The sequence below is a fragment of the Astyanax mexicanus genome, chromosome 17, assembly GCF_023375975.1.
Source record: "Astyanax mexicanus isolate ESR-SI-001 chromosome 17, AstMex3_surface, whole genome shotgun sequence".
Classification (NCBI taxonomy): domain Eukaryota; kingdom Metazoa; phylum Chordata; class Actinopteri; order Characiformes; family Acestrorhamphidae; genus Astyanax; species Astyanax mexicanus.
The window spans coordinates 24,969,218-24,982,735 of record NC_064424.1 but is presented as its reverse complement, the minus strand read 5'-3'; the positions used below and the strand labels follow the sequence as shown (position 1 = coordinate 24,982,735).

General features: G+C 40.2%; 1 protein-coding gene across 2 annotated transcripts in view; it reads left to right on the top strand.

The window, feature by feature from the left end:
- The first annotated feature begins 529 nt into the window (after positions 1-529).
- The window catches only part of col5a1 (procollagen, type V, alpha 1), a 143,781-nt gene continuing 130,792 nt past the window's right edge, over positions 530-13,518 (top strand). Inside the window, exon 1 of one of the 2 annotated variants that reach the window (XM_022676453.2) lies at positions 530-989. In XM_022676453.2, the coding sequence (XP_022532174.2) occupies positions 890-989 (100 nt within the window). In that variant the 5' untranslated portion in view covers positions 530-889. The remainder of the gene's footprint in view (positions 990-13,518) is intronic. The other variant, XM_022676452.2, reaches the window with a different exon arrangement.

Below are 13,518 nucleotides of genomic sequence, written 5' to 3'. Positions count from 1 at the left end.
ATATAACCCTTTTTTAAAATACACAAAAAGTACATCAAACTGCCCTCTTTAGGATTAAGCTATTAAAGCAAGTGACTCACTCATGAAAATTATTTGATTCACTTAAGCGCTGACTTTCAGATGGACTGATTCATGAATCCACATCATTGTTCTCGAATATTCTTTGAAAGTAAGTTTCTGCACACTCTAGGAATTAGGGACTGAATCAAATGAATCATCTAATCCACTCAACCCTTAAGCGCTTGCTTTGAAAGACGAACTCGACTCAGAATGCCCTTAAATGTCATGTAACGCTCTGGTTATTACGAATCGAATCAGACGAATCGAAAAGAGTCGACTCGCCGAAGAAAATCACTAATAACTTGTAGCGCGCATCGCTCCGTCTGACAGCTGGAAAGTTGAGGACAGTGGGGAGCTGCCCCGCCCCTTTCCCCGCGGGCGACCAATGAGCGGCGGGAGATTTCAATATGGGCGGGCGCGCGCTGAGTAACAGAATGTGGGAATGCGGGATTCTGGCTCCTCAGGTTTGGCTCCGAGCAGTTTGAGTGACGCCGGAGAGCAGGGGGCATCATTTCAGCTGAGAGGAGGAGGAAGACGGGATAGAGCAGCGGAGCGGAGCGGAGGAGAGAGGAGCGAGAGAGAGAGAGAGAGAGAGAGAGAAGAAAGAGGAGAGAGAGAGAGAGAGAGAGAGGGTGCCCCCATCCGCCGAGGACCCAGAGGAGCCCACCAACTTTATGGCCGCCTGAGAGACTCCGTCCTCCCGCCTCCTCCGGTCCCTTTCTCCGCCACTCTGCGGAGCTGCGGACTTCTCTCGGCCGCGTCTGCGCTCTTGTTCTCCGGTCGGCGTGACTAACCGAGCCTCGCTTGGTGCGGGAAAGTGCTCGCCACCATGGACACCCCTATAAAGTGGAAAGTAAAACGGAGGCTAAAGGACGCTGCGCTCAGTTTGACGGTGCTCCTGCTGCTCGTGACTTCGCGAGCCAGCTCAGGTAAGAGAACGGTGCGGCCTCGCGGGATCCCCCCCTTCATCTTTACCTGGGACACTCGTCTCTGTTTCGGGGTCTTGTCTCACAGGGGGGCTGAGTTTTTTTTCCCCTCAAAGTACGGTGGATGGCTGCGCTCCAATAATCGGTTCTGCGTTCTAATTAGAAGACTAGCGAGCTGACCGTCTAAGTATAGAATAGTTTTTAACCAATTAACTAAAGTTTACTATCCGTTGTATTGGACCTTTTTTAACATTTGCTATTATCTATCTAGGCACCCTAGCTAGTGTATTTATTTTTCTTTTGCAAAAAAGAGCCTAGTTCTAGAACAGATATATAGAACAGACTGGAACTGGTTAGTTTTGGTCAAGAACAACACTAGAACGAGCTAAAATGCAGTTATGACAAGCATTGTAGCTAAACTGCAATTAGAAAAAAAACATTAGAACCCTAGCTGAGCTGCAATTACAATAAAACTCAAGAGCTAGAACCTTATCTGAGCTGAAATTACAATAAGCTCTAGAGCTACAACCATATCTGAGCTGCATGTAGAATAAAACCCTAGAGCTAGAACCCTAGCTCATCTGCAGTTAGAAAAACTCAAAAGCTAGAACCTAGCTGTTCTGCAATTAGAATTTAACTCTAGAACTACAACCTAGCTGAGCTGCAATTAGAATAACACTCTAGAGTTAGACCCTAGCTGAACTGCAATTAGAACAAACACTTTAGAGCTAGAACCCTAGCTTAACTGCAATTAGTATAAAACTCAAGAGCTAGAACCCTAGCTGTTCTGCATTAAGAATAAAGCTCTAGAGCTAGAGCCCTAGCTCAGCTGCAATTACAACTCTAGAGCTAGAACCCTAGCTGAACTGCAATTCGAACAAGCATTTTAGCTAGAACGATAGGTTAGTTAAAAGTTTCAGTAGCACTCAAGCAGTCCAAATAGCTTAGGTTCCGAGTAGAACTTAATCGTTTTAGCTATAGCAACACGTTTTACAAGCATTCTGAGATCTAGAGCCCTAGATGCATGGTGTAATTGGATCACAGGCCTTCTAATTAGACATCGGTTATATTAGGTATACCATTAACTAGTTAGCTAAACATAATTAAGTTGAACTCAAGCTCAAACACTCGCTAGTTCCCTAACTATAGCTGACTTACACAGTTTTAACACAGGCATTCTAGCACTAGAACACTAACTAGCTTAACTACAGACAGTTACAGCTACCGTTCTGTCTGGATGGAACCTTTAAAAGATATTAGAACACAGCAGTCTTTAATTATAACAGTAGGTATGCACTCTAGTCAGGAGGCTGAGATTGGAATACGGCCCGGGCTTTATGGGCTCCTCCAGTGTGGGCGGTTTCAGAGAGGTCCCTGACCCGCTGTCTCCCTCCTCTGCAGCGGGGCATCAGCCGCGGTCTGGCCGCTATCTGCTGCTGCTCTCTCGGCTGCTCCGCTGGCTTTGCCTCGGGGTGCCGGAGCCTGGTTCTCCAGCAGCCTCCACTCCAGTGTATCAGAGCGGAGCGGAGTTTCACTGCAGGAATGTCAGGAGTGATTCAGAGTTTAGTTAAGTTAATAATCTGCAGTGATCAGGAGTGAGACACACCCAGTAGGCTGCACTCGTTTTTGGGCAATAAGTTGAGCAGCGTCTGGCTGTTTTTATCATTTTTTTTCCTGAAGGGAGCTGGGGGCGGGGGATAATAGGATAAATGTGCACAGAAAATGAGAAGGAGGTCGTTTTTACTTAGTAGAACAGGGAGAACCTTACGATACTGGGCAGTTCTGTGAGTTTTTTGTGTTTTTGGGCGAGTTGAAGATGTTTAGAAATGTTTGGAGATGTTTTTGAGGGAGAACCGTTAGGACTGAAGAAGCTCTGAAGCTGGAGTCAGACTGAGGGAGAGGGAAGGAGGGAGAGGGAGGAGGGGGCGGGGCTATGGGGTGTGGCTTGAACAGGGAGGGCGGAGCCGCCGCGTGTCATGATGGCGAATACGTGCTTTTAATAAACAAAGCATTAATTTGCGCTTTTTACGTAAAAATGCTGATATACGTTTGTTTTAAAGAAACGAGGCCGCTTTAGAGGCAAAGTTAAAGTAAAAGTCGAAGTATATGTGTTTCTATGAGCAACGCTGGCTAGATAACAGTGTATATTTAAGTACATAAGCTAATTTTACCTCAGTTCAGTTTATAATTTATTTGCTTAGCTTGTTATCTCTTAATTTAACATAGTAAAATAATAATAATTTAATCCTCTGTATATTCCACCTCTGGAAAAAATAGGGCTGTAACTACATTATTGGAGAATTTATATAAAAGTTGAAGTAAAAGTATTTGTGCTAGCTAACAGTGTGTTTTAGTAGGTAAGTGAGGGAGCTCATTTTTACCTCAGTTCAAATTTGTCATCTTACTTTGTTACCTCATAATCTAATATAATATAATAATATTAATGTCATTCTCTATATATTTCACCTCTTAAAAATAGGGCTGTGGTTTATTGAAAACTATATATAAAAGAAGAAGTAATTGTGCTTCTATGAGCAATGCTAGCTAGCAAACAGAGTATATTTTAGTAGATAAGTGAGGGAGCAAATTTTACCTCAGTTCAGTTCAAATTTTGTTTCATCGATTTATTACCTCATCATTTAACATAATATAATAATATAAGTATAATTCTCTATATATTTTGAAAACGTCTGGAATATAATCAAGTGGAAGATGGATGATTGCAAGCATTCAAACCAAGCTGAACTGCATGAATCTTTGCACCAGGAGCGGCATTAAGTTATCCAAAAGCAGCGTGTAAGACTGGTGGAGGAGAACATGCCAAGATGCACGAAACCTGTGATTAAAAACCAGGGCTATACCAGCAAATATTAATATCTGAACTCTTAATATTTTATGAATATGAACTTGTTTTCTTTGCATTATTTGAGGTCTGAAAGCTCTGCATATATTTTGTTATTTCTGCCATTTCTCATTTTCTGCATATAAATGCTCTAAATGATTTGGAATTTGTGAGAAATGTTGTGCGTAGTTTATAGACTAAAACCACAATGTCATTTTACTCAAACATATACCTAATTCTTCATTCTTTCCAGAGCTGTATAATCTGTGTCTGTTAAATATGTTGTGGAAAATAAGAATAGTGCCAGTTTGTTAAGCAGCAAAAAATAGTTGTATCTTGCTATATTTGATGAAATTTTACATTTCACATCTTACAATGCGCACATTGCTATACCGATTCTAAAAAGATATATTATTCGGCCATACTTTAAAATAGTTCTTTTTAGCATTTTATTAAAAAAAACAGAGAAGAATAGAAGCTAGTGCTAATAGTAAGCTGAAAGAGTTTCACTAACCCTGAATTCAGTTTTCAAGAGGGTTGAGTCTAATAAAGTATTTTAGTCTATTAAAGTTAATTAGCACTTTTGTCTATTTTTGTCTGATTAAGTCAGTCAGACACAAACAGTACTGTTTATGCTCTATCTGTGCACATTACCATAGATATGTAAAACACAGTATAATGCATTGGTATTATCTGGCGAAGCTAACAAAGCTAACTAAAAAAACTTGAGAAATAAAAACATTTCATACTTGTCTGAATGGTTAAATGGAACACAAATCAGGTGTGATGTCATTCCCAGCTCCGATATCCAACATCTGGGGTAAATTGAATGCAGCAATAGATAGGAATGCATCAGAATGCAGTAAGCATTTACAAGCAGTGTAAAAAGTAGCATTGTGCAAAAACAGGACAGAGTTTGAAGGCAAATTGTGCAATATGAAATATGAAAACAAGGAATATGAATACATATCTATGATAATTGTGGCAAATATAGCAAAGTGAGAGTGCTTCTGAGTGTGTTGTTGGAATACAGAACAAATTTGGGAAGAATTGTTTGAAACAATTCAACAACAATTCAAACAATGTACTGAAAATGAGTTTTGTCAGACATTTCTTTACTCTATACATTTACATTTTACAGTGCAGTTTTAGACTGTATAAGACTGTTTTAAGTTTTAAAGACCCTAAAAATGTTAAAATGTCCTTTGGAATAGCTGTGAAAGCACCGCCAGCTTAGAGAGAGCACAGGGTGTGGCCTGGAGAAAAGGAAGGCCTGGAGTTATTGAGTGGAAAAAGGTCTCTCAAAGTTTAGCCTATCTCTCGCTTCAGTGTAATCTCTAATTATGGTGAATGGCATTGAAATGGGCATCAGTTGAAATAGCAGTGAGTGTGGAGTTGCTATAAATATGTAGAGCAGTGCTGTGTGTAAGGCTTTTATTTGCTATATGTGTCTGTATTTTTATAGTATGTAATAAAAGGGTCAGCTTCAGAAGATGGAGGACCGTCTCTGGTCTCTCTCTCTCTCTCTCTCTCTCTCTTTTTCTCTCCATTCTGTCCCAGGGAATACCCCTCTCCCTCTCTCTCTCCGATAGCTCCGGAGCTCGGACGCATCCCACGTAAACACAGCGAATGTGTTTTAGATTAGTGTGTGAGGACCTTTACGTGGCTCTTGGCACTGTTCTGTGCGGCTCTGTGGTGCTTTTAAAACATTTACACTTTTCCAGGCTTGGTCCCAAATCACGTGCGCCCTACTTAGTGTACTTCCCTCTCGATTGTGTCGAGTAGGCTCGGGCTGTGGTGGTGTGATTCAGTTGAACCTCTGCCACGCTGACATGTCATGTTCTTAGAGCTTCTTAGCTTTATGTGGGACAAGCGATTTTGCTGGGGGGCTAGAGGGCGTGGCCATGCAGGGTGGTGCAGGACAGTGGGTGGGGCTTGTATAACGAGCGATCGTGGGATGCTGGAGGCCTCAGTCTGCATCGTGGGATTACATCATCGCTTCAGAGCGCACGGCAAGTCGTAAAACTGCAGAAATGGACGACGGAGAGGCGGCGACATTTCCGACATTACGTGCAGTCGTGTTTTACGACACATCGTTCTACAGACTTTAGAGATGGGGTTTGCCTCACTCAGCTTAGCGTGCCCAAGGCTTGTCATGATAGCGATGTTTTTGGATGATGTACTGTACTAGAATTAATTACGATAAATTATTTATTTAAGACAATTTTATGCTACTGATATAAAAATATGGGGAAAATAGTGTGCTTATTGATTTTAGTTTGCTTTTTCCCCCAAAATCAAGAGTATTAAAAAGAGTTCATCCCACTCGTCTTACTGAGAAACTGTCTCTACTAGCCTGGAAAGGTTTTCGAGTCAATTTTGGAGCATTGCTGTAAGGAATTGATTGCATTTAGTGACAAGAGTCAAAGAAAGGGAGGTCAAGATGTTTGATGATCACCACCAAACTTTATTCACAACTCGCATCTCATCCCAAACTCAAAGTATTGAATGCGACACCATTTATCATTCCAGAGAACACAGTTCTTCCATTGCTCCACAGCTTAATGCTTGGAGCTTTATGCTCCTCCAGACAAACCTGGTGGTAGATACAAACAGATATTTTTTTATCTGCGCCGTATTTCTTTACAAAGACTGGATAATCTAGAAAAACAATTGTGAAAAAAGTGTATGTGTTAAAGGTGGCCTACACCCCTAAGGTTGACCCTTTAAACCTTTTGGTAGGTACTATATGGACCGCCTTTAGTGCATGCTGTTCACTCTTCCAGGCCTTCAGGAGTGAAAGTGACCTGCCTCTGAGGAGTTTGGGGGTGGACCCCAGGTAGTTATCCTGCAATTAAAATTTACAGCCCTCCAGATCAGGGCTCATCTCCAGCCCAGGCCAGGTGAAGGTAGCCTGAGGTAAAAACAAGTCCAAGAATTGTAAAGACTTTATTTAATAAAGACTTATTTACAAATCCCAAAGTGCTCCTGTAGACTTAACAACAACATCTGGCTCTGGTTGCATTCATCTAAAGCTAATTAAACTAGAGAGCCTCTTTCACAATAGAGCTGGTTAATTAAACTCAGGCTCTTTAAGAATTAAGGCCTTCTCAGATTTGCAATGGTTGCGATGGTTTTTTTGTGGGACGTGGCGTTCGATATTAGCTCTCTGTGATCTTGGTGTGCCGAAGCGTAAGTGCTGTTGTTGTGTTTTTTTGTTTAGTTGGTGCGGTTCAGGCTTTACGATCTTTGTTTCACTGCAGTGTTGTTTTGCTCTCGTTCTTTAAAGCCCAGCGTTGCTTCAGACTCGTTACGAGGAGTTGGAGATCCTGGCGAAAACCACAGCGGTTCAAATCGCTCACTGTAAAAGAAGGAGGTATCGTTGTCGGCCAGGGGACTGGTCTGCTAAAGCGCTCTTCTTTCCTCAGCCTAATTTATATTTCTGTGGTGTAAAGCTTCAGCTCCAACCGCTGTGCTGCTGCAGATGTTGATCTGCAGACCTTTATTAGGGCTGAGTGTCTGGAAGGAACTGTGCTGACCCCAAGATCATAAACGTAACACTTAGAAGTCTGGACTCTGCTTTACTGGACGATTATATATACAACTGTTTATAATGTAGGAGTGGGTGATATGGCCATAATATCATGATATTTCAGGGTATTTTTATGATAATGATACACTTGGTCATATGACAAAACAATGAATGATAATAAGTTAATATTATATTACTAAGTTAATAAGTGAAAAATATAATAGGGCAATAAAATTGATGTTACAGTTTATCCATTCAGTAAAAACTAAAAAAAACTGTAGACCATGTCGTAAAGAGTTTAAAATGAGCCACAAGTGAGAAGTAAATACTGTAAAATGACACTGCTCTGCTGTTACTGTTTTTAAATTGAAGGATTTCAGAAGTTCAGAGCTGATCCTGAATCAGTACTAAATCAGTCTGATACCACCAAAACATCTGTTAGATGAACTGAGAGAGAGAGAAATAAAGAGTGATAAATGTGAACAGCAAGCTAAGAGGGAAAGAGTGAGATAAAACAGGTGCTGGAAAGAGGATAACAGATTAGAGGAGAGATACATAGATAAAAGAATTTGAGGAATGGATAAAGTATAGAGGGAGATAAAAGAAAAGGAAAGAAGAGAGAGAGAAAGGATAAGATACAAAGGGAAAGAAAGGAGTAAAAGAAAGCAGAGAGATATTAACATAATATAATGGAGAATAAAATATAGAGGGACATAGAGAAAGATAGAGAATAGGATAGAGGGAGAAAAAAAGAGGAAGGATAAAGGGACAAAGAGAAAGAAATGAGCAAGAGAAAGGATAGAGAGAGAGAGGATGACAGTGAACCGACAGAGAAATAAAGGAGGAAAGGAGTGAGTGAAAGAATAGAGCGAGATAACAGTTGGAAATAGGAGACAAAAGATGAACAGAGATAAAGAGAGAGATAAGGAGATAAAGGAATTAGAAAGGAGGTAAATTGAGAGAGTGAGAGAGAGAGACAGAGAAAGGATATATGAGAGATATATGAGATATGGCAAATAGAGACAGATAAATTGATAAAAAGAGGAGAAAACTGTAGACATATAGAGGAATGGCATAGGAAGGAGGGATGAAGGAGGAGTGGATGGAGGGAGGAATGTGTGGGCGGGGATCGGCAGACGCCAGAGCTTCAGGTGGCCGAGTTCAGAGGGAAATGGGTTAAAGGTCAACTACTGAGGGTCCTGACCCCTGATGATGGTGATGACCACAGCAGAGCTTTACAGTTCTTCACCCTGAGGCAAAGGAACCACTGCAGCTCTGGGTGTCTGTGTGTGTGTGTGTGTGTGTGTGTGTGTGTGTGTGTGTGTGTTTGTGTGAGTGTGTGTGTGTGTGTGTGCGCGCACACGCATTCTGGTGTTACTGAGCCTGAAATAGACTTTAATGTGTGAACAATTCTTCTGACCAATCACGGTTCCTGATCTTGCTTTGATGTGTCCAGAGGGGTTATGAAAGTGTTCTGAAGAATGAATATAAGCCATTCATGTGAATCGTGTGAATTTGATGGGAATTGTTTGGAAGAGGTGGAGGGAGGTGGGGTTCAGGGTGGTCTTCCGGCAGAGACTTTTAATGGTTAAAGGATATCAGCTCATTCTATTTTGATCTACTGGTAAAACTCTCACAATATGATAGCCTTAATGTACTCATATCAGATCAATATCAGCTGATACTCAATATTAAGATACTCAAATCAGATGATACTCAGCATTAATGTACTCAGATCAGATCAATATCAGTTGATAATCAGTATTAAGATACTCAAATCAGATGATACTCAGCATTAATGTACTCAGATCAGATCAATATCAGTTGATAATCAGTATTAAGATACTCAAATCAGATGATACTCAGCATTAATGTACTCAGATCAGATCAATATCAGTTGATAATCAGTATTAAGATACTCAAATCAGATGATACTCAGCATTAATGTACTCAGATCAGATCAATATCAGCATTAAGATACTCCAATCAGATTATATGATAGCATTAATGTACTCATATCAGATATATATCTGCTGTTACTCAGTATTAAGATACTCAAATCAGATGATACTCAGCATTAATGTACTCAGATCAGATCAATATCAGTTGATAATCAGTATTAAGATACTCAAATCAGATGACATTCCGTATTAATGTACTCAGATCAGATTAATATCACCTGATACTCACAATTTGAAAAAATTAAATCAGAGGATTTAGATCGATGTCAGCTGATATTTAACATTAATGTACTCAGATCAGATCAATATCAGACGATACTCAGCCTTAATGTACTCAAATTAAATCAATATCAGCTGATACTCAGCATTGATGTACTCAGATTGATATATTGGATTGATATATCAAAATATAGACCAATACTCAGATCACATCGGTATTATATACCCAGTGTTATATGACCCAGCACCAATATAGCCATTTCCTATTCTGATATAAATATTGGTACCATATACAAAACAATATATGTAGTGTTCATTTGCAAAACAGATAAAGGTGCTTTTTTTAAACATACCTTTATCTGTTTTTGCAAATTCACTTTTCATATAGTCATCAAACTCATGCATGGACAAAAGTATTGGAACGTCTGCTGATTCATTGTTTCTTCTGAAATTATGGTGGCTAAAAAGAGTTTATCAGTCTCTAATGTCCAGGGAAGGCTTTCTACCAGGTTTTGGGGCACTGCTGTGAGGATTTGATTGCATTGAGTGTAGTCAGGGTGTAGAATGTCTCTACTTCACCTTATCATCAACAAATTCCACAAATTATTCATCCCAAAAATACAGGATGGAGCACCATTTACCATTCACCATTAAGGCATGATATCTGCTCCAGAGAGTCCTATTCTATTGGCAGCACTTTTCTACAGGCACTGGAGAAACTGTGTGTGTGGTTGTGCATTTTCATATCTGTGTTAGCAGTGAGCGCTAATTAATATAGCTTAATGCATTCATCATACGAAGTGTCCCCAAACATCTGGACATACCATGTGATACATTATGGGAACGTGTGGGTCAGTCTGTTCACACTTTGAATATTTGTGCATTCGTGACTGGGAGTGTGTGTGTAAGATTAGTATCCATTTCACTGTGTTATGACACAAATCATAGCTGCTGTGATGGTGAATGTGTGTGAGAGTGTGTAAGAGTGTATGAGTGAGTGTGTGAGAGTGTGTCTCTAACTTCTCCAGACTGTTTTCTTTTGTTCAGGATTACATTAGCAGCTCGATACACTCCACCACCCGTATGCGCCGCACACACTGCAGGCCTGTTCTCAACCATGCATGCGTATCTGAGTGTGTGTGAGTGCATACGAGACTGTGTGTGTATGGAGGTAATTCTATACTCTCTCTTTATGTATATGTGTGTCATTGTGTACACATGTGTGTACACAATGTGTAGGTCTGGACAGGTCCGTATACACACACACACACACACACACACACACACACACACACAGTGAACAGTCAACTCTTGAACTTTCTATATGTTAAAGCAGGGAAAATGATTAAGAGTCAGAATCTGAGAAACTTTGACAAGAATAAAACTGTGATCTCCAGAACCCAGAAGATCAGGCTGGTATGTAGTGGTCTGTACCTACTGTACAAAGGTAGAACAGCTGGTGAACCAGCACCAGGGTCATTGTTGCCAAAGGCTCATTGATGCTCATGGAGGTCCCACCTCAAACCATAGAGAACTTAAAGGATGTCCTGCTAATGTTAGTCTTGGTGCCAGATAGCACAGAACATCTACAGAGGACCTAGACAAATGTTTAGCAGGTGACTTTGTATTGTTAGCCTGGATTTTATATGTAATTCAACTATTTTTCATATTTATTGCATTAGATTTGAGTTTACACTGTTGCCATTGGCAGCTTCTTTTCCATTAACTTCTCGCCCATCTATTTGCATACTGGGTGTGTCTCCCAGTCCCAAGCTACGTTACATAAACGTGTAGATCAGGGGTATTTAATTAGAATTCAGTATGGTCCAGTTAGAGAAAATTTTGACAGGCCAAGGTCCGGACCGATTGTTAACTTGTGTTATAATTAAGTACTATATCCTGTAAGACTGTTTGAACTGAATAATAATAATAATAATATTAATAATAATAATAATAATAATAATAATAATAAATGCCTCTCTGCCCAGATTTTGTATACATTCCTCCCCTGTCTCTCTGTCGCGCACGGCGTGACTTTAGTTTTCACCTGTTCTCGTTTTTTCGCCCGTTCTCGGGCTCCCTATCTCTTTATAAAGGCGTTTTTTCACGGCCGCGTCCCAATTCAACAGCCGGAGCTGTTGATCTTACCCCACCGTGATTGGTCTGTGATTTACTGCGCCGCAAAGCATGTATACAATTAAATCCTTCTCAGTAGGTTTGGGTCCGCATTGAACAACGTTTGGGTCCGGAACCGGTCCACCCATTAATGACATCCGGTGTAGATTATACAGTATATTATGCTGTATAACAGTCTGGTCTTGATGCTGTGGGCTGTAAAACTTGTATTAGAATAGAATGAAAGCGGGCATTATTTCATTCGCCACAATGGAATTCTTCTCCTCACTCCTCCCAGCTTACGGAGCTGAGATCAGAGCACAGGGTCAGTCATGGTTTAGCCTTGCTGAAGGCCCAAACAGTGGCAGCTTAGCAAACCTGGGTTTAGAACCCACAATCTTGTTATCATCAAGAAAAAAAAACAAGAAAAGCCTAGCCCTTGGTATTCAGCAATATGGACACTCTGAGATCTGGAAAAACTGATTTACTAGTGAAAGTAAGTGTCACTTGATTCTTCGCATTAAATTACTTGGATTTGATTGATTTTAGAAGATACTCAGCATTAATGTACACACAAAAAAGCTGTTAAAGGCCTATTGAGGTTTGAGTGAAGTCTAATAGTCAGCGTCAGATGGATAGGACATTTAAGAGTGATTTAACATTCCTCAATCCACACTGTCAGGTACATACAGGAATACATCGTAGAAGGCATTACCACCCACAGTAAACATGGAGCGTTGGATGGTTATGATCGTGACTGGTGGTGTCTGGCTAGAATTTTCCATGAGAACAGACAAGGTGTCTAGCTCTAGCTGAAATCATACCCATACACCTTGGTGCTTTTCTAGGCAATAATTGTGAGAGAGGAAAAAGGAACCCAGCACCTTTTTACTGGCATAATTATTAAATATAACAGTTAAGTCACAATTTCTGAATCCACAATAATTTATCTTAAGTTATATATCCAGTTATTAACACTAACATTATTATTTTTTAAATGAGTAATGATACAGTGTTTTACAAGTTATAAGTTGTTGTATAATTTGTTTAAGTTATATATAAAATATAAAAAGTAAAGTTGTCTGTTTTGAATAACTAAATATAATTATTATAAACTGACCTTTATACACAATAACAATGTGTACTTCACCAATAGTTACACTGATATTACATGAATTGTTAATGTGTTAATACACACATTTTTAGATACACTTATTATAAAGTGGGACTAGTATTTTTTAACATCCATGTATTTGTTTTGCTTTTATCCAGATACAGTATACCTCACTTTAAATTACACTGGTACTGACATGTATGGGGCCAAGTATTTAGGGGTATATAAGGCATTTTAGGGGATGTGTGTGTGTGTGTGTGTGTGTTCTGGGTTCTCAGACATGCAGTGCTTTAGTTTTTGGTGTCGTCTTTCAGGCTGTATGAATGGGTTCTTTGATGGGCCGGGAGCGTACAGACCCTCTCTGCTTTATTATGATTAACAGGACGACCAGGGGGTCTGGGACACACACACACACACACACACACACACACTGCGGTGTAAGTCCTGCGGTGAATTCAGGGTCCCTTGGGGTTACTCCGAGACACACACACACACACACACACATATGCAGTAATAACATTCCCCGCATACCTGTGTGTTAGCATTAGCCACCCCGCTAACCCACGCAACCAGGTGGAACCGCAGGATGTCCAGAGAACCGCATCTGTTTAGTTGTGATTTAATTCTGTATCTTCTGTATTATTCATAGGGAGACAGAGAGCAAGAGAGGTGGAGAAAGAAAAGAAGAGCAAGAGAGAGAGACTAAGAGAGAGAGAGAGAGAGAGAGAGAGAGAGAACATTTGCACTTT